The sequence below is a fragment of the Propithecus coquereli genome, unplaced genomic scaffold (genome assembly GCF_000956105.1).
Source record: "Propithecus coquereli isolate 6110/MARCELLA unplaced genomic scaffold, Pcoq_1.0 Scaffold456, whole genome shotgun sequence".
Lineage (NCBI taxonomy): Eukaryota > Metazoa > Chordata > Mammalia > Primates > Indriidae > Propithecus > Propithecus coquereli.
Window position 1 is genome coordinate 1561441 of NW_012150352.1, and position 19398 is coordinate 1580838.

Genomic DNA, 19398 nt, shown 5'->3' on the forward strand with positions numbered 1-19398 from the left:
ATCTGGCTTGGAGCCACCCCAGCAAACCAGGTGACTGACATAAGAGCCAATGATTTCTATGCTCTCAGGTTTTAAGTCCTCAGTGGAGGCTCCAGACGTCACAGAGCAGAAAGATGCTATGCCACCCCTGCTAGGCTCTGCCCAAATTCTTATTGACAGAATCCACGAGCATAGGAAAGTGGTTGATTTAAGCTGCTAAATTTTGGAGTAATTTGTTAAACACTAGTAGGAACCTAAACAGTTAAGTCCGATTATTATCTTCATTTTACAGACACACAAAGAAGGTATGTCACTTGCCTGAGGTCATACAGCTGTAATGGCAGATCTAAAATGTCAATCCGGCAACCTGAGCCAGCATATAACACCGTTAGATTAAGTATAATTATGCATATTTTATAGAGAAATCTCACCTTTGCTAGGGTCCAGCTTTAAAGTTCCACTTTTTTGAGAAGAGGGAAAAGATCTCACTCTGTTGCCTGGGCTAGAGCGCAGTGGCGTCATCATAGCTCACTGCAACCTCCAACTCCTGGTCTCCAGTGATCCTCCTGCCTCAGCCTCCTGAGTAGTTGGGACTACAGGCGCATGCCATCACACCCCGCTAATTTTTCAATTTTCTGTAGAGACAGGGTCTCACTATGTTGCTTAGGCTGGTCTCAAACTCCTGGCCTCAAGTGATCCTCCCACCTCGGCGGAGGTGTGAGCCACCATACGTAGCCTTAAAGTTCCATCTTTAAAAGACAAACAAAAGGCCAGGTGCGGTGGCTCACACCTGTAATCCTAGCACTCTGGGAGGCCGAGGCGGGCGGATTGTTTGAGCTCAGGAGTTCGAGACCAGCCTGAGCAAGAGCGAGACCCCATCTCCACTAAAAATAAAAAAAGAAATTAGCTGGACAACTAAAAATATATAGAAAAAAATTAGCTGGGCATGGTGGCACATGCCTGTAGTCCCAGCTACGGGAGGCTGAGGCAGAAGATTTGCATGAGCCCAGGAGTTGGAGGTTGCTGTGAGCTAGGCTGACACCACGGCACTCTATCCTGGGCAATAGAGTGAGACTCTGTCTCAAAAAAAAAAAAACAAGACAAACAAAAGCTATTCTTGATCCCATGTCTCCTCTGCTCTCTTTATAGCAAAAGTCTTTGAAAAGATTATTTATAACCTGCTGTCTCCAAACCTCTTTGAATATGTACCCCATTAATAAAAGTATTTCTGAGAATATACCTCTAATATGCATATACCTATAAATCATGCAGATTTTAATTATATAAAAAGTATTCTGGCAGGGTGCATTGGTTCATGCCTATAATCTCAGTACTTTGGGAGGCCGAGGAGGGAGGATTGCTTGAGGCCAGGAGTTCGAGATCAGCCTGAGTGACAGTGACACTCCACCTCTACAAAAAAATAGAAAAATTAGCTAGGCGTGGTGGTGCACACCTGTAGTCCCAGCTACTGGGGAGGCTAAGGCAGGAGGATCGCTTGAGCCCAGGAGTTTGAGGCTGCAGTGAGCTATGATGGTGCCATTGTACTCTAGCTGGGCCACAGAGCAAGACCCTGTCTCAAAATAAACAATCAAACCAAAAAAACCCTACAAAACCCAAAACAAAGCAAAGAAAGTATTTTAAAAACGCCTTAATCTTATAAAATCAAGCCTCTAGATCTAACACACAGGTCATAGAAAATTCAGGGATAGAGAAGCAAGTTAAATTACTCCATAAAGAAGCAAATAATAAATACTAGAAAACAGGACTGTCCTCCAATGTCATTAAAAACAAAAGAAAAAAAGAGGTGGAGGGTAGAATACAGTTCTAGGTTAAAAGACAGTAAAGAGAAATAGCCAAATGTGTCATCCTTGATTGGAGGATAGTTCACAAATAAAAATAGCTGCAAAACGTATTTTGAGGAGGATTAAAGAAACTTGAATATGGGCTGAATATTACACAAAATTAAGACACTATTCATTTCTTTTTTTTTTTTTTTTTTTTTTTTTTTTGAGACAGAGTCTCACTCTGTTGCCCGGGCTAGAGTGAGTGCCATGGCGTCAGCCTAGCTCACAGCAACCTCAGACTCCTGGGCTCAAGTGATTCTCCTGCCTCAGCCTCCCAAGTAGCTGGGACTACAGGCATGCACCACCATGCCCGGCTAATTTTTTTCTATATATTTTTAGCTGTCCAATTAATTTCTTTCTATTTTTGGTAGAGACGGGGTCTCGCTCTTGCTCAGGCTGGTCTCGAACTCCTGAGCTCAAACAATCCGCCCGCCTCGGCCTCCCAGAGTGCTAGGATTACAGGCGTGAGTCACCGTGCCCAGCCCTATTCATTTCTTATGTATGATAATTGTGTTGTGTTTATGGGGGAGAATGTCCTTATTCTTAGGAGGTGCATATGGAAGAATTTATAGGAGAATATCCTGGTGTCTGTAATTTATTCTCAAATGATCCCACAAAAAAACAACAACAAGAAAAAATGCCTAGAAAGAGAGAAGGCAAACATGGCAATTGGGAACAGCTGTGGACTCTAGATGGAAGGTAAATGGATGTTCACTATACTATCCTCTCAACCACTGTATACATTTGAAAATATTTCAAAATAGAAAAGTTGGTGGGAAATTACACGTATATCATGAATATTATGTAAAGCATTTACAAACACAGATTCCAAACAGATGTGTCAAGAATGTAAACGGGAGCTCTAATATGTTCTTATTTCTCACCAAGATGACTGACAGTCTCTTTGTGGCCAAACCCACTGGTCAGTTCTCATCTGCCTGTTTCTCTGGCGCTGCTGGCCACACCCACCTAGACACCTTCTTTGCATCTGGGAGCTGTTGTGCCTGTGCATGCTCCGCCTGGGAATCCTCCTGGCTCCTCACTCAGGTCTCTGGTCAGGGGTCCATAACTACCACTGCAGAAACCACTACCCCATTCCTTCTGCCCTCACCCTGCTTTCCACCTGAAACCACCCTCTGATTGTGCTCATTTTACACGCTCAGTGTCTGTCTTCCCTGCTGGAAAGCTTCACAAGGGCAGGACTTTGCTTTCTTCCTTGTACGCCAGGGCCTGACTGGTACCTGCACATAGTAGGTGTTAAAAAAATATTTGCTTATGAGAGTGGAGAATCCCAAGACTTATCAAAAAATGAGCATTCGGAGAACAAAAAAGAGGTCTTGGAAATTGAAGATTAGAAGACCAAAAAGTCTGCCAGAAAGCACAAAAAACAGACAAAGAGCTGGGTAAGGGGAAAGAAAATTAAGAGTGGGTCCAAAAGGCCCCCACAAGACCACCTTGTGAAAAAGACCTTCTCCAAGGACAGAAGAACACACCTTGCCTGAAGAACACCACTCCTTCCCCAGATGGAGAGAATGTCCTAACTGTCCAAAACACGGCTGCAAAGGTCTCAGCTAAAGCATATTATTGGGAAACGTCAGGTTGAGGTTGAAGGGAAGACCCTAAAACATTCCAGAAGCAAATTCCAGGTCACACACCAAGGATCAGGAGCCAGAGGGCATGAGCTCCTTCAACAGCAACGCTGAACGCTGAATAAAACATGGCCCTTGTGCTAGAGGAACAGCCACCTCCCACCTGTAATTCTGCATCTAGCAGACCTGCAGCCTTGGGTCGGCCCCTTCTGTTGACTGAGCCCCAGATCGCTAAGTAGCTCAGATCCAAGGCCCACATGGTGCAAACCACTGACATCTTCATGTGCAGATGCTGCCCCTGGAGTGACCATTTGGGACTGGACCTAGCCAAGGGCCACAGAACCACATTACTCCTCTGTAGTGACTGCACAGTGAGCAATGCTGAAGGAGGGCTGAGAAGGAAGGGGAGGTTTTCGCTATTTATTGTTTCTCTATAGCACTTCTTTGCTATCTTGCCACAGAGATAGCAAAGCTTCATTCATCTGAAAGGATCCTACTGGAAAGATAAAGGCAGTGCCACAGAGACGTCCAGTCACCTGCCTGTAGCTACACAGCCAGGGGACAGCAGAGCCCAGGGTCAGTCCCCATGCCTGCTAACTCCTCCACTTCCTACTGCCCCACCACCCCAGTTACGCCTGGGCCTAGCAGGCTCTAGAGAGGACCTCTGACCTCTGGGAGTACCAGTTCCTCCAGGATGCTATGAGAGGCCCAAACACACCTCTTCTAACCGTGTGCGCTTCTCAGAAGGCTCTGACCCAGAAGGCTCTGATCCATCGCTGTCATTTCCTGAATGCTCTTCATTCTCCTCTTCATCCCTGAAGATGTCATCGTAGGCGGGAACTTCAAGGTCATCATCTTGTTTAATGAGTAATTTGATCTAAGTTTAAAACAAAAGGCAATCAGGTCTCCCCTATCGCCATCACAGCGTGTTTTTCTCCTGTAGAATCTTATTGTTTCCTAATTAGGTGACTCATAGTTTCCGGCACATACAAATAGCTACCTATTTAAGAAGACTTCCAGACTTCTCAGGAATTTTCTTGTTTTTACTACCACTCAGTGAGGTGCTGGAGTTGCACCACACCCAGTATAGAGAAATTATGAAAACCTGAAAACAATTTTTTGTTTTGTAGATGGTTTTCCATCTGCAGTCTGCTTAAGTCTGGAAAGGCAGCTCCCTCTAATGGCACACGTCGACAAGATGAATGCCCCACAGCATGGCCTCTGAGAGAGGACAGGAAGATGTGTGACCCCTAAGTGAATAGAGCTCCTGTCTCTAAAAGCAATTCCAGGCTGATTTCTCTTAAAGAGGTTGCTCACATGAGAATTTCGGGGCCCAGCACCTTGTGGGTGGGAAAATATCAAGTCAGAGAATGCTTAGGTAGCCACTCTGTGCCAAGGTGCAGGCTCACTGCACAGGGGTTCAAAGAGTAAATGCAGTAGGGCTACAGGGTTCTTGTCCCTGTACCTCCCAGGTCAAGTCAATTCCACAGATGCATTCTGAGCACCTCCAAGGGTGAGGTGCTGCATCTCTTGTCAAAGATGGACAAGAACAAGTTCGTGTGCTCAGGCTGCTCCCACATCCATAGGGGAGTCAGATACATGCCTTGCCAAGAACATCAGGTGCAACATTGTATGTGGCCTAAAAAGGTGCAGACAGGTTGAGGGGAGAGCACAGAAAAGGTGACGCCACAAAGGCCTGCATACCTGAGTGTCATTGTACACATTCACAACGTTGACTGGCCTGTGGGTATCACACACAAAGAATATAGTGTCTTCGTCAGGTTGAAGGATATCCAATAGGTCTACATTAGCTCCACAGTTTATGAGAACAAAATAATGGAACTGGAAAAAGAAGGGAGATATTATAAAGCAACTGCATCGAGGGCGTCCCTTTCCCACATTAGGCCTCTGAGTCCTTCTGCTGAGACAGGGTAAGCCCCTGACATGTGGCAAGGCCCAGATGGCAAGGGGCTCCAAAAATGGCCCCGCTGGCATGTTAAATGCTCAGTGACACTGTGGGGTAGGCCTTGTGGCCCTCCTTGCTTTCCCAAGGAGTATGAGGAGCACACTGAGGCTCAGAAGGCCCCAGCCTCATGCACAGGGCCAATGAGCAGACCACGACTTCAAACATGGAGTGGTATATCTCCAGATCGCACAGTCCTGTGCTGCCGTATCTCCATGTGAATGGCACTGCACAGGTTTAAATTCTTAGCAAATACTTTATGGGTACCTAAATATTAAGTCCTTTATCAAACTCTATCACTATAGTGAATTCTTTCCTTATAAATACCAAACAGGTACAGGTTCCTGACATGATGACAGGAATTCCAGGTGAAAATTTACTTCTGCCAAAACAGTGCTAGATGTGGCAGGAACTCTAGGGACCCTCTTCCACGCCCCAGCGCCTCTCTGTGGGGCCCACAAGGAGGTAGGAAGAACCCTGGCCTCTACTGTTTAAATTCAAAAGGGAGAATAAACGTTCCTGGACTTCAATTTGGAAAGTAGGATGCATTTTCTTAGAGAGATGATGTAAATAGTGGCATATTCTAAAATAATTTTTTAACCAGGCCATATTAAAAACTGCTAAATTCTAAGCACCTTACAATCAAATTACAAAACAAGTTCAAAGTTAGGAGCTGTTCACATTCAGTATCTTCTTTTGTTGTCAATTTTGTCTCTACAACTTGAGGGTAAACCACCAGTGTATACAGAGCATGTTTTTCCTTTCCATATTGCTTATTATGGCTGACACTTAAATACACACTCAACCTATTGTGGGACTAGAAAGAATGTTAAGTGTTAAGAACTTGCCATCAAGTAAAAAAGCCTAATAATTCTAAAACACATGTTTCATACCTGTGCTTTATGCTCAAGAAATGCAGTTTCAAGTTCTTGCCACCCAGCAACTGGAACGAGTGTGTATTGCACGTGGTCACACTGGAACAGGGCCTGGAGAGAGAGTGTTTTCAAAGCCTATCTTATTTAAGATGTCTGCAATACACCTTGAAATGCACCAGAAAAAAACTGGGTGGGTTGAGAGACAAAAGACGTGTGATAATGTAAGGTTAGTGCAACGTTAATGGGAAAAGCTAGGTGGTGAAAATATGAGTGTTCACCATACCGTTCTGTCAACTTTGCTGAATTTTTGAGAATTACCTAAGTAAAACATTGGGAGAAAAGGTGATCTTATTTCCAGGTCTTCTGAGAAGAACTGCCTGACCCAAGGGACTGAACAAAACTCAATGTAAACAGTGCGCCCTATTCAGAACCAAACTAATGCTTTTCCCTAAGACTAGTATTTCCAGCACCGCATATGACACCACTATGCCCTCAGATGTCACCGATTCCTCTCTCAGACCCCGCATTTGAGAGGCCACTACAGGTCCAAAGGTCTCCCAAATGCAAGCATTTTTTTGGCCTAGGTCATTGCAAAACTACAAACAAGCCTCCTCGCCCTATCTAATCCTTCTCTAACCCACCCAACATCGTCCAAACAGGAAGGCGACCTCTCAGAGTCTCCAAGTCCTCTCACCTGCTCCTCACCTCCTGCCCCGCTAAGCCCTCAGCTCCCGTCTCAACTCCGAGCCCACCTGAACCTCCACCTCTCGCCCCGGCCCCGCCCTCCCACGGTCCGCAAAACTCACCTGAAGGATCTTGCAAGCGCACAGAGCATCCACGTCCGAGGCCACGAAGAGGAGGACCCTCTGTCAGGGGAAGAGCGAGGGGGCTGAGCGCGGCGACCCGACCAGGGCCCCTCCCCGCCCTCCCGGTCACAGCGGCTGCTCCCCCCATCCCTTCCCCCCGACCTGGCCTCGGCCGGGATCCGGGGCTAGGAGTCACCTGGCTCTGGACCACCTCATAGAACTCTTTGCGGAAATCGGACACGAACATAGCCACGGTGGCCAGAAGCCTTGAGCTCGCGCTGAGACACCTAGAGCGTCGGCGGCGGTCAAGACTCCCGCCAAATCACTGCTCTTCCCGGATTGGCCCAGGGATCACCAACCAATAGCTTCTTAGTTTCCAGCATTTCCTCCTTTCTGATTGGGCCATTTGGGGGCGGGTACTGGCATTTCGCCAATCATGGCTGGGACATTGCAGCCCGCCCCCAAGGACGCGTAATCTCTGAGGCCGGTCGCAAACCCCGTAGCCCCTTCATCGCTGACTTGTTTTTACCCAGAAACCCAACGCTCGGCAGACATCTTTACTTTGGGAAGAGAAGCCTACTGCCTCCTACCGGGAATCCCAGGGAAAATACACTTCTAGGTATAAATTAAATTCCGCCATCTAACGAATAAGGGCGGCAGTTAGTTTTCAATAGGTTCTTGGTCTAGTTTGAAGGCGGATGTGTACCTTACTTCCGCCCGAGTCCTCGATGGCTGAAGGAATGACCAAGAAAGTTTTACGTACATTCTGGGTAGTGTAGTCGTCAGGAGAATGGGCCCTACTAAATTCGTCTGGAGGGGAGTACGATCAAAACGTCATTTAAAATAATTTTCAAATTACCTCTAGACTGGGAGACAAGTTAGGAAAGAGTATTATAATATTAATGCTAAGGAGATTTTAGAGGCTAGGGCCTTTGCCTGTTTTTTTTTCCCGTTTGGAGCCAACGCTTGGCCTCGGCACCTCCCCTCGGGTCACAGGCCCGGCATTTCCGGTGAGCCTGCCGGGGCGTCCCGGCTTCCGGGCGGCGGCTGCGGCGAGAGCAGTCGGCGGGCTCCTTTCTTAACGTCTTCTGAGAGAAGCGGCGCCTGCGAGACGGTGTTCATCATGGTAAGCGCTGCTGGGCAGGGTCGGGGAATGGGGGATGGGACTAGGGCCCGAGCTAGGCGCGGGGGACGGGACGGCGACGGAGATGCCGAGTCACTCGGGCCTGAGTCCGGCCTGTCTTGCCGATCCCGGGCGCTGGCCGGACCCTTGACCACGAACTGTCCCTGGTCCCATTCGCGTGTCGGGTGCTTGGTTCGCATTCCCTCTCAGCGGGGCTTGTTCTTCTGGAGGGTAAAAAGGAGTCTGCATTTGTGTCCACCCGTGGGTCTCGAAAGTGCCAGACACGCAACAGGTTCCGTAAACACAAAGTTAGTGGGAAGGTGTGAGGGGTGGGGACAGAACCAGGCGCTCCCCAGGGAGAATCCGTGGGGGACATCCTCGTGGCGAGGACACCCAGCTCTTGCCCCAGTTCCGCGAACTCTGTGCCTCCGGGCTCGTGTCTTCGGATGGATACAGCGATGCTGTGTTCGGTAATGATAGCGATAGTAGCTGATATTTGCTGATGCTTTTCCCGTTAGTTTTTCTTTAATACTTGTAGTCCCTCATCACACCTTCTTCTCTTTAATCCCTACAACAATAATCCTCGGAGGCAAGGATTATTATTATCATTTTAACCATGAGAAAACTAAAGTTTACAGAGATCGTTCACTCGAAGTCACAGAGGTGAAGAGTGGAGATTTGAAGCCAAGTCTGTCTGGCTGCAAAGCTTTCTCATTACCACTGTACAGCATTACCTTTATGTCACCTGTTTATTTCAGTAAAAACAATGAATGAGTATTAGATCTTATCCTAAGTTTGTCACTGTCAAATCATGTTTCTGTTCCCAAGTTTGTCCATTTAACAGACACTGAAAACCTGATCTGTGCCAGGCAATGTGCTAAGTATTGGGATAATAAAGAAAAGTAAGACATGGGGTAGGGAGCAGCAAGGAAGGAGCAGAAGGTCAGGTTCATGGGCGAATTGGAGGCATGTTGTTAAGAGTGCTGGGTACTTTGTGCATGTTTCCCTTTCATGTTGCGAAGAGAAGAAATGGCTTAGATAGGGTGGCATAAGGAGAGACACTCAGGGGAAGCCTTTTACTCCCTCTGGCTTTGTTCATCCAGAAAGACTGTTTCATTTGTTATGCTTCTGGGCAATATTTAGTTGAACCTAATTCTGCTTAAAAGAAGAAAGAGAGACCAAGATTGAAAATTACTGTGCTAGAGTTCCAGGGAATGAAGAACCAACCAAGATTTTAGGCAGAAGCATGCTATATTTGCATTTTAGGAAGATAGCTGATTAAGCTTGCTAATTTTGAAATTGCTAGTAAAGGACTTTATCAGTTGGTGGCTTTCCCTCTGCTTAATGTATATTGGAACCAAGTCAAGAAATATTTGTTTATTATGACAATTTTTTTTAGTTGTGGTTAAAAAAAATAACAAATTTTACCATTGTAACCATTTTTAAGTTTATAGTTCCATAGTGTTAAATATTTCACATGGTTGTGCAACAGACATCCAGAACTTTTTCATTTTGCAGAAGTGAAACTCTTCTCATTAAACAATAGGTCTCCATTTCCCCCTCCCCATAACCCCTGGAAACCCTTATTCCACCTCTGTCTCTGTGAATTTGGTTACTTTAGGGGCTTCATATAAGTGGAATCATTTAAAGTGTGACTGGCTTATTTTACTTAGCATGACGTCCTCAAGGTTCATCCGTGTTATTATAGCACGTGACGGGATTTCCTTTTTAAGGCCAAATAATATTCCATTGTCTGGCCACATTTTGTTTATTCATTCATCTGTTGGGGTTCTTCCACCTTTTGGCTGTTGTGAACGATGGTGCTGCAAATATGGGTGTGCAAATATGTCTTTGAGATCCTGCTTTCAATTCTTTTGGATATATACCTGCTTCAGGAAACTCTCAGACTGTGTTCTTGCACTGCAGTAATCATCACATAAGAAGACTTCTGCGACCAAATGTGAAGTTTTTCTTTACACACCATGCAGTGAACACCAGCTGGTGTCTGATGCTATCTACCTGGAGAAAGTATCATATTCCTCAGGGTGAGGGCTCAGTCCCCAGACAACAGTCACAATGCTAGGCCTGCAGAACTTTTGACCAACCAGCTTCAAGTTGGGGTTCCCCCAGCCCCGTCTTTGGGCTCAATTAATTTGCCAGAGCGGCTCACAGAGCTCAGGGAGGCAATTAATGATGTTAGCCAGTTTATTGTAAAGGATATTACGATGGATACAGATGAAGAGATGCGTAGGGTGAGGTATGGAGTAGGGGTGCACCACCCTCCAGGAACCTTCATGTGTTCAGCTATCCAAAAGCTCTCCAAACCCAGTCATCTTGGGTTTTTATGGATAACCGTGTCCAAATGTGATTAGCCTTTAGGGTGTGGGGTGGGACCCTCTCTGGAATAAAGGTCTTAGGACCCACAATCAGAAGGGTGGTGGAAGATTGAAGTCCTGCCTTGAGGCAGATGAAGGTCAGAGAGAGTCTGTTTCCTGAGGCTGCTCCTGAGGCTTAACACACCCAACATTATAACAAAAGACCCTAAAAAGAGCTATGGGAGCTTTCAGTTGGGAAAAGCTATATATATAGTTTTGTTATTATATATATATATGTATATATGATATGTATATAAAATAATACCACAATACCCTGTCGTGAGATTTTATATTCTTTTTAAAAGTCATAATTATTACAATATAGTAGACCCCCCTTTATCCTTGGTTTTTGCTTTCCGTGGTTTCAGTTACCCAGGGTCAACCGTGGTCTGAAGATATTAAGATACTTTGAGAGAGAGGGACCACATCCACGTAACTTTTTTTTTATAGTATATTGTTATAACTGTTCTGTTTTATTATTAGTTGTTAATCTCTTAGTGTGCCTAATTTATAAATTAAAATTCTGGGGACGGGGTGGAGGACAGCCCTGAAAAAGGCTCAGGACAGGCTTGGCATGGCCAGTATTATATTTTAATAAGATGACACTTACTAAAACGGTGGAAACTAGATCTGAGGGATTAGACTGGGCAGGGGAGAAAGGATTTGCAATTTACCCAGGAAATCAGTATGTCCTTGTTAGTCAAGATTTCGGTATGTTGTGTTCTTCAGCAGTGTTTACCAGCGTTAACTACCTCGAGGTGTTTTGGCTTTTGATGTGAAGCAATGTACTTTTGTTCGGTTCTAATACCTTCTTCTCTTTCTTCCTTCTAGTTCTCTTTCAACATGTTTGACCACCCGATTCCCCGGGTCTTCCAAAACCGCTTCTCCACGCAGTACCGCTGCTTCTCCGTATCCATGCTAGCGGGGCCTAATGACAGGTCAGATGTGGAGAAAGGAGGGAAGAGTATGTGCTTGTTCTTACTTTGAATAGTAGCCTTTACTGCCCTGTCAGCCATGCCTGCAGCCTTCAACAGTCCTTTGCATGTGGGAGCCGGAAGCGAGTGTTAGGTGAAAGTGGTGCTTGTCCCGGACTTGCTAAGGGGGAATGGTGCTAGTTAATGGTTAGAGTCTGGCTGGTAGCCATTCAGTTCCCAAAAATAAACTACATCAAGTAAGATTCTTTATGAAAGATCACTATGAAATTCTGGCTACCCTAAAAATACTGTTTAAAACATTTTTTTGACATAATAGAAACTGCATCTTGCCTTTGGTTTGTCCTTTTTATTTTTATTTTTTTAATATTCTTAAATGTTCTTTCCACAGTAATTATGCCACCCTCAGCCCTCGATCAACTCAGTAAGTATTTCCTTTAGGTGATTTGAGAACTTGGATAATGTAAATATGGATGCCAGGAATCAGCATAAGCTCCTCGGTACATCTGGACACGGGTGTCCTTTGTCAACATCTGTTTGCAAGTCATCCCTGGAAGGTGCATACCCAGGGCGAGGGGGTGCTTGGTGGTGGCCCGCTGTCCAGGCCAGGGCCAGTGAGTATGCAGGTTCATCACCGCCCCGGGTGCTTCAGGACCCTCCTCTGTGAGGGGGTTCCCCTCCCCTCCCTGACCCCTGCTGCCCCCCAGCTTGTCTCAGAGTTCCGTCAGGGTTGAATGAAGGTCTGAGTAGCAAGTGGTTTGCACAGTGCCAGGCAGCGGCTGCACTCTGGATCGGCTCACTAGGTTTCCTCCTAAGGGAAGAATTGGTCGGTTCACAAGAGGATGCTGCGAGGCAGGTTTCTCTTCTCCTCACCAGACATCTTCCCTGAGCCCCAGACCCACGTTTCTGACCCCCGCTACGGTGGCACGTCCTCAGCATGCCAAACCGAGTTACTGTTTTCTGCCCCAGAAGTCATTCCTCTTGCTGATTTCCTGCCTCTTACCAGGAGTGAGAAAGCCCCACAGCTTGTGACAGTGGCCATGGTCTTCTCTTTTCCCCAACTCATTATCCCACAGGAGCAGCCTGGAGACCCCACACTCTAGCCCCACGCTGCCTGGACACGGAAAACTCTAATTATGAATGACCCCAGCCTGGGGCAGTCATTGCCTTTTAAGACTTAGAGGTGTTTCTGGTGTGGATTCCTCCTGTATAAGGCAGGAGAGTGAGGGCTGGCCAGGGGCATGGATTCACAATTGGTGTTGGGGCACATGGTGACAGCTTGTGGAGAACAGGCACTGGCTTTGGTGTCACTCACCTCTGGCTCTTTGCCCAGCCTGACTCTTGAATAGTGATTTGGCCTCTCTGAACCTCAGTGTCCTCTTGTTTAACTGGGGACATCCACAGTGCCTGTGCATTGGCGGTACTATAGTGTGTGTGAACAACCCAAGCCCATCTGGTGCCAGCCACAAGGAGGGAGGTGACCACTGAGCCAGCTCCAGCTGTGGCTGTACCCAGTGGAGGCCTCGGCTTAACCAATGAGTGGGTAGAGCCAGGGAGTTCCCAGCCCTCACGAAGACCCTGTTGTTACGGATGAGGGGATGGGCAGAGAGGTCTTCCTTTCAGGGTTGCTCACCCAAGAGTGGAACCAGGTGTGGCCTTGGCACAAGTGTCCAGACGAGTCTCGGACTGGGTCAGTGGGGTGTATTTCAGATCGGTGTTTAAACCTTTTAAGTGACAAACCCTTTTTGTCCAAATAAAATCTTATAGGAAGTCCTATTTTATAAAATACAGGGCTATTGCTCTGGCTGGAGGAGGTGAGGGGGTGTAGAAGGCTCAGGAGTCCCAAGGCACTTCTCTAAATCACTGAATGCAGTTTGAGAATCGGTGGACTAAGGGACACTGGCATCTCTTCCACTTGTAACCATCTCAGACCCTTGGCTGGAGCCTGAGCCAGTTCACCCTGGAGCAGCTGCGGGTCAGCTCCACGGCTCTGGTGCTGAGAGGTGCCCCAGGGACAGGGGGCCTGTGGCCCCCATGCTCCTACTATCAGAGTCACCCTTGGCATAGGAGGGAGCAGTTGTCCCCTGCGCACCTCCATGGTGAGGTGCTGCTTCCAGAGGTTCTTCTCTGTAGCCTCCTACCCAAGCTCTTCACTCTATTTGCTTTATTCGAATTTTTAGAGCGATCCCAGATACAGTTTGCTTTACCTCCTAATGCCACATGAGACTTCTGTTGATTTATTTGGGTAAAACGATAAGCTGAAGTCTGTCCAGATGGTTGAATCCCCAGACTTAAGCCAGCAGTCTGGGTTTGAATCCTGGCATTGCCACTCGTGAGTTCTGTGGTCTTGGGCATGTTACTTAACCTGCGTGCCTTAGTTTCCCCATAGATAAATGGGGGTAGTGATAGTACCTACCTGACTGTTCTGGGAAGATTGAATAAGGACCTCGTGTGTGGCAGACACCATCACCACCATCAGTATCTCCTCAGACCCCTCCCCAGGGCCCTGGGTCTCCTGGTGCCTGCCCCTCCTTTCTGTGCCCCTGCACCTCCCGAGTCAGCATGCCTGTTTGCCTGCCTCCTGCCCTTCTTGCAGCCCTCACCTGAAGAACTTCAAGGAGTAAGGGGACACACAATGTTGTGGCCCTGCTGAGAGCCCACACTGCTCCCTTGCCTGGGTACTAGGTTCCGCCCATGTGGGAGCCCAGCCCAGCCTCCCTCCCCTTCCCAACCTCCCCCAACACCTGTCCCAGCCCCATCTTGGCTCGTTGCCCACGGTTCCAGAACTGCCCAGGCTCCTCCTCCCCTCCATGCCTATGCTCAGGCTGTCCCTCTGTCAGGAATTACACCCATGGCCTACCTCCAGAGACCAGCCTGGAGAACTTGGCCTCTAGGAGCCCATCCTTGTGGCCCTGCTATGCTCTCTGCCCACAGCACCTAGGTGCACTTGGTTTTTTTGTTTGTTTGTTTTGGGGGGGTTTTTATTGAGACAGGGTCTCCCTCTGTTGCCCAGGCTAGAGTGCAGTGACATCATCATGGCTCCCTGCAGCCTTAGACTTCTGGGCTTAAGGAATCCTTCTGCCTCAGCCTCCTGAATGGCTGGGCATACATGCCTGCACTGCCACGCCCAGCTAATTTTTTTTATTTTTTATAGAGATGGGGTCTTGTTCTTGCTCAGGCTGGTCTTGAACTCCTGGCCTCAAGTGATCCTCTCTCCTTGGCCTCCCAAAGTGCTGGGATTACAGGCATGAGCCACTGCACCTGGCCTGGTTGTTTTTCTTTCTTGCCTTTCTAACTAGAAACTTTTAAAGGTAGGGATTTTGTCCAGTATGTGGTTGGCACTTAGATTATTAATGACTAAGTGAACAAACCCCTTGCTTTTTAAAATCGTGATTTCAGAAGGTCACAGGTCTGTGCCAGTGCTGCATTACTGAGTTGTCAAATTTCACAGGCTGCTCCTCTGGGCCACGTACTGTGCTGTCACGGGGAGTGGGGCGTCCCGGTCTGAGGAGTGTGGGGGCCGACTGGGCAGACCCCCAAGTCTGCGTGTCTGCTGGGGGGTGGGGTGAGGCTCCCTCCAGGGGAGGGCCTTGGGGACAGAGTTTCTCCTCACAGGAGCTGCCTCATACCCTCTCTCTTCCTTTTAGGCCGACTTAACATTACCTATCCCATGCTGTTCAAGCTGACCAATAAGAATTCGGACCGCATGACGCACTGCGGTGTGCTGGAGTTTGTGGCTGATGAGGGCATCTGCTACCTCCCACACTGGGTGAGTGGGGCCACAAGGTCTTTGGGGAGTCTGTGCCCTTCGGCCTGTCAGGGCGGGGGCCTTGTAGGCAGGGACACCGCACGTGTGTGCGCGCACTCTGGAGTTCTGGCTGCAGGGCAGGTGGCCCAGATCCTCCTGCCTCTGCATCTCTATACGCCCTGACCCAACAGGAGGGAGGGGATCCGGGACAGTGCACTGTGCCTTACGCCGTGCTTGACTGGGACACACTCGGGGGTCGCTGTGCTATGCAGATGGCCTTTCCTTTTGACAGTTGCTCGACTGGTTGCCCAGAAACCACAGCCAGGCTGTTCATCTGTGATTTCTTGGGTCAGGCTTTTTTAAAATAATGGAGCGAGAGTATTTTTTAAGTGGTCTAGTAAGTACAGTGTTTTAGATGTTTATGCTGTTTTAGTAGTTTTTGTCACAGCATGTGTGTTTTCAGACACTTGCCTGTGATTTGAGTCTTCCAGAAACACTCAACTGAGTTGCCATGGGAACGACCCCTTTCTTCTTGCAGTCAGGTTCTTTCTTTGTAAAGTGGACTTGAAGGAAGACATTGCGGACCTGGGTTGGGGTATCAAGGGCGCGAGTGCCACCGAGCTTACCTGGGGGTCATGCACTCCAGAGAGGCCAGCAGAGCTGCAGCAGCACGTTGGGGAGGAGCCCACAGTGGCAGGAGTCCCACTGAGTGGTGGCCATAGGGGCACTCAGCTCCCCCTCCCCTCCCCTCCCCTTCCCCGCTCTGACACGCTGAGCCTTGGAAGCCCACAGAGGGACCCGTGTGTGCTCTTCGTGCGTGAACTATGCCGGCCACACTGAGAGACCCCACAGGAGCTGTGGCTGGGCTGGGAGCACTCGGGTGCTCCCTCAGCTACCATGGGAGATACTCTGAAGCACAGCCCGCCTGCCCTGCTGGTCCCGTCACTGTGCTCACCAAACTTTGGGAAGGGGCGGCCTTAATTCTCATTTTCTAAGATTGAATATGAATAGAAGTTCTGAAGGTTCCTTCCTTCCTGCAGTAGGTGACCTTGCCCTGGCCTGGGTCCCAGGGCCCAGCCAGCACCTCCCCTGCGGGAACCTGCACTCCCACAGCATGTCCTGCTGCCTGGCTGTCCTGTGCTGCCTCCCACCCGAGGGGGCCTGCCCAGCCTGGCCTGTGGGTGCTCTTGCACTTCAAAACCTAGCCCCGGCTCACTTCCCTCCTTGCCCTCCCCCACTTTTGCCACTCATCCCTTGCTGTCCTTGTGAGTGTCTGTAGGTGACCCGTAGCCCCGAGGCCATGTTCTGCCGATCCTCCAGAGCACTGGTCACAGAAGCCACTGACATGGCTGAAGTGTCAGGCAGTGACTACTCCCCCAGGCCCCTCTGGACCTGCAGAGGCTTCTCTGTGGCTCACCTGTAGAGGTGAAATAGGTGGTGCTGGGGAGACCCTGTACCTTGAAGGTTTCCCTTCAAACCTTGGTGTTTGGGTGGCCACTTGTCCAAGCTCTTGGACCACTTTGGACCAGAAAACCAATTTAATTCCTTTCTTTAAGAGATATCATGCCTGCTGGAAAGCCTCTTTGGGGGCCTGGAGCCAACATGGGGTGTGAGGCTACCGCTTCCTGCGCTGGCCTTCCAGCTCTGGCGTGGGCGGGCAGGTGTCCCGGAGCCAGCCACTGGGCGTGTGAGAACTGCTTTCCCTTGGCGATTGGTGGGTTCCATCCTACCTGGAGCTCCTGAGCTGCTTCAGGTGACCCATACTGGAACAAGTGCTGGCTGTTCCAGCAGGTGGGGTCTGGTGTGCTGACCTTGACCTCAACCCCTACACGGGGATGCTTGTGAGCACGTGGGTGCGTGCTGGGCCAGGTGTGCACCTGCTGTGCTGTGTGCTTCGTTGTACCTCACAGGCGGCCAGGCTGCAGGCAAGTCTCAGCTCCTCCTGCCTGCTCACTGCCTCTGCCCATAGCCCTTTTCTCCCACCTCCAGTCCTCTGAGGACGTGCACCTCCACCCCATCCCTGACAGGCTTCCCTCAAGCCTGGGATTGCAGCCTTGCCCGGAGTGTGCTGCAGGGCCTCATGCCGGTGGGTATCCTCCCTCCCCTCACAAACAGACTTCCCAAAAAAGTCTGCCTGCAGCAGGCTGACTCTGAACCTTAAAGCACTCCCTGTTAGAGCATCACTCCCCAGTGTACCAGGACCCAAGTTACCTCTCCATCTTGCGTGCCTGCCTGTGGCATTTGGCACAGTTAGAGTGACCACCTGCCATTTTTGACCATCCCGCCTGATGAGCACCTTCCAGTGTGTGTGTCAGGGCCTGCCCAGGAGGGCTTCGCTAGCCTGTGGCCTGGGCCCGGACTCCCTCCAGGCACAGCCTCAGCCTCAGCATGCCTCCCTCCACGCACGCTTCCTCCCTCTCACCTGTGCCACAATCCTCAGCTCCCCTTCCTTGGGCTGTTAGAGTCACTTCTTAACTGCTGCTCCTGGAGAAGCATTCTCGAAGGGCCACGACGCCAGGGGCTTGTGCAGGGCGTCCCTTGTGGGCGGGGTGGGGGGACTGCTGATAGACAGCCTGGGATGGCTGTGACTTGATTACTGTTGAACTGTCAGGGCCGGGTGTGCGGAGGCTTCCTTGTGTGGTTCTGTCTACTCATGTATATGTTTGACATTCTTTTTAAGAAGGTTTCAAATAATAAAAGCAAAATTCCATCCTGGGATATGCAGGGTTTCTCATTCCTGGCCTGTGACCTGACTCCTGGCTCCTCACACACCAGGTGCCCACTGGTCTCTCCCCAACCATCGTCTACCTTGCTGGGTGGTTTAGTAGAGGCCTGTGGGGGCTTCTTTGTTGGTTTTTTATATACCCCATAGGAGACATCTCTGGGGTCTTGTCACCACCCTAGGCTTCAGCTGTCGTGGGCTCTTCCATGCAAGGTCATCTCACCTTGTGCTGTCATCAGCCTCCCTCAGTGAGGGCCTATTTGCCCAGGGCCTTCCTCGTAGGCTGCTGTGAGGCTGCTCAGAAGCACGGGGGTGAGCACCCCAGGGAAGAACTCTGCCCCTGGGAGTCCTGGCAGGGACACGCTCACACTGCCAGCTGCAGAGGCCTCAGTAGCACCCCTTTATTGGCCTTCTTCCTTCCATGTCACTTGATTTTTTTCCTCCTTCCTGACACTGTATCACCGTTAAATTACCTGTCTTATCTCAGGTTTCTCCTTGTCCAGGCACCCAGGTAATAGTGGCCTGTCTGGTGTATAGGTAGCAACAGTTGTGGAGACCACTTAAATCTCCAGGAGTCTCATGTGGCCTCTTCTTCCTTTCAGATGATGCAGAACTTGCTCTTGGAAGAAGGGGGCCTGGTCCAGGTGGAGAGTGTCAACCTTCAAGTGGCCACCTACTCCAAATTCCAGCCTCAGAGCCCTGACTTCCTGGACATTACCAACCCCAAAGCTGTGTATCCTTTTGAAATAAGGAAAGCAGTGTTCCTCCAGACAGCGGGGAGGTGTGCTGGCAGTCGTTAAACATCCAGTGCTTCATCAAACGTGTAGCTACTTTGGTGTCCACGCATTTGTTTGTGATTGCAGTCGTGATTTGAGGACGTCTCCCTGGCTCTGGCAGAGCACACCGGGTGCTCTCAGGGCCTCTTCTGGTCATTTTCCAGATACTTCCTGGAAGCCAAAGCAGAACCCCTCTTTCAGGAATACTGTGTCACCTGGCACAAAGCCCAGGATGCACAAATGACCAGTGGAGGAGGGGAGGACGGCTCATCTGCCTTCACCTCCAGCTGATGGGTAGGTAGCAGTGACCGAGAGCATTTCTGTCTCTGAGTAAGCAGAAAGCAAAAGTGTTAGGTTCTGTGGGATTTTTTACGTTTGCCTCTGAAGTTAGGCCATGTGCATGTGTTGGTAATGTCGGAAGTGGCCGGCATGGGTGAGGGTGTACTGTGTGAACCATGACTAAGATCTCTAGCTCTATGGCCCCAACTGGCCTTGTTGAGATCATGGGGTAAGAGCCATTCTATTTTTAAAAATGCGTTCTTAATAGGCCGGGCACAGTGGCTCACGCCTATAATCCTAGCACTCTGGGAGGCCGAGGTGGGTGGATTGCCCAAGGTCAGGAGTTCGAGACCAGCCTGAGCAAGAGCGAGACCCCGTCTCTACTAA

At 49.3% G+C, this 19398-nt stretch overlaps 2 protein-coding genes across 6 annotated transcripts in view; one reads left to right on the forward strand and one right to left on the reverse strand.

Moving 5' to 3' along the window:
* CDC45 (cell division cycle 45) overlaps window positions 1-7451 on the reverse strand; it is a 30029-nt gene extending 22578 nt beyond the window's left edge. Inside the window, exons 1-5 of one of the 2 annotated variants that reach the window (XM_012654954.1) lie at window positions 7253-7451; window positions 7057-7116; window positions 6269-6361; window positions 5117-5254; window positions 4131-4289 (exon numbers count right to left, since the gene is read on the reverse strand). In XM_012654954.1, the coding sequence (XP_012510408.1) occupies window positions 4131-4289; window positions 5117-5254; window positions 6269-6361; window positions 7057-7116; window positions 7253-7303 (501 nt within the window). In that variant the 5' untranslated portion in view covers window positions 7304-7451. The remainder of the gene's footprint in view (window positions 1-4130; window positions 4290-5116; window positions 5255-6268; window positions 6362-7056; window positions 7117-7252) is intronic. The other variant, XM_012654955.1, reaches the window with a different exon arrangement.
* Window positions 7452-8081: 630 nt separating this feature from the next.
* Window positions 8082-19398, forward strand: part of UFD1L (ubiquitin fusion degradation 1 like (yeast)) — a 20315-nt gene continuing 8998 nt past the window's right edge. For 2 of the 4 annotated variants that reach the window (XM_012654966.1, XM_012654964.1), the window contains exons 1-5: window positions 8082-8182; window positions 11386-11518; window positions 11878-11910; window positions 15134-15255; window positions 18559-18689. In XM_012654966.1, the coding sequence (XP_012510420.1) occupies window positions 8180-8182; window positions 11386-11518; window positions 11878-11910; window positions 15134-15255; window positions 18559-18689 (422 nt within the window). In that variant the 5' untranslated portion in view covers window positions 8082-8179. The other 2 variants (XM_012654967.1, XM_012654965.1) reach the window with 2 other exon arrangements.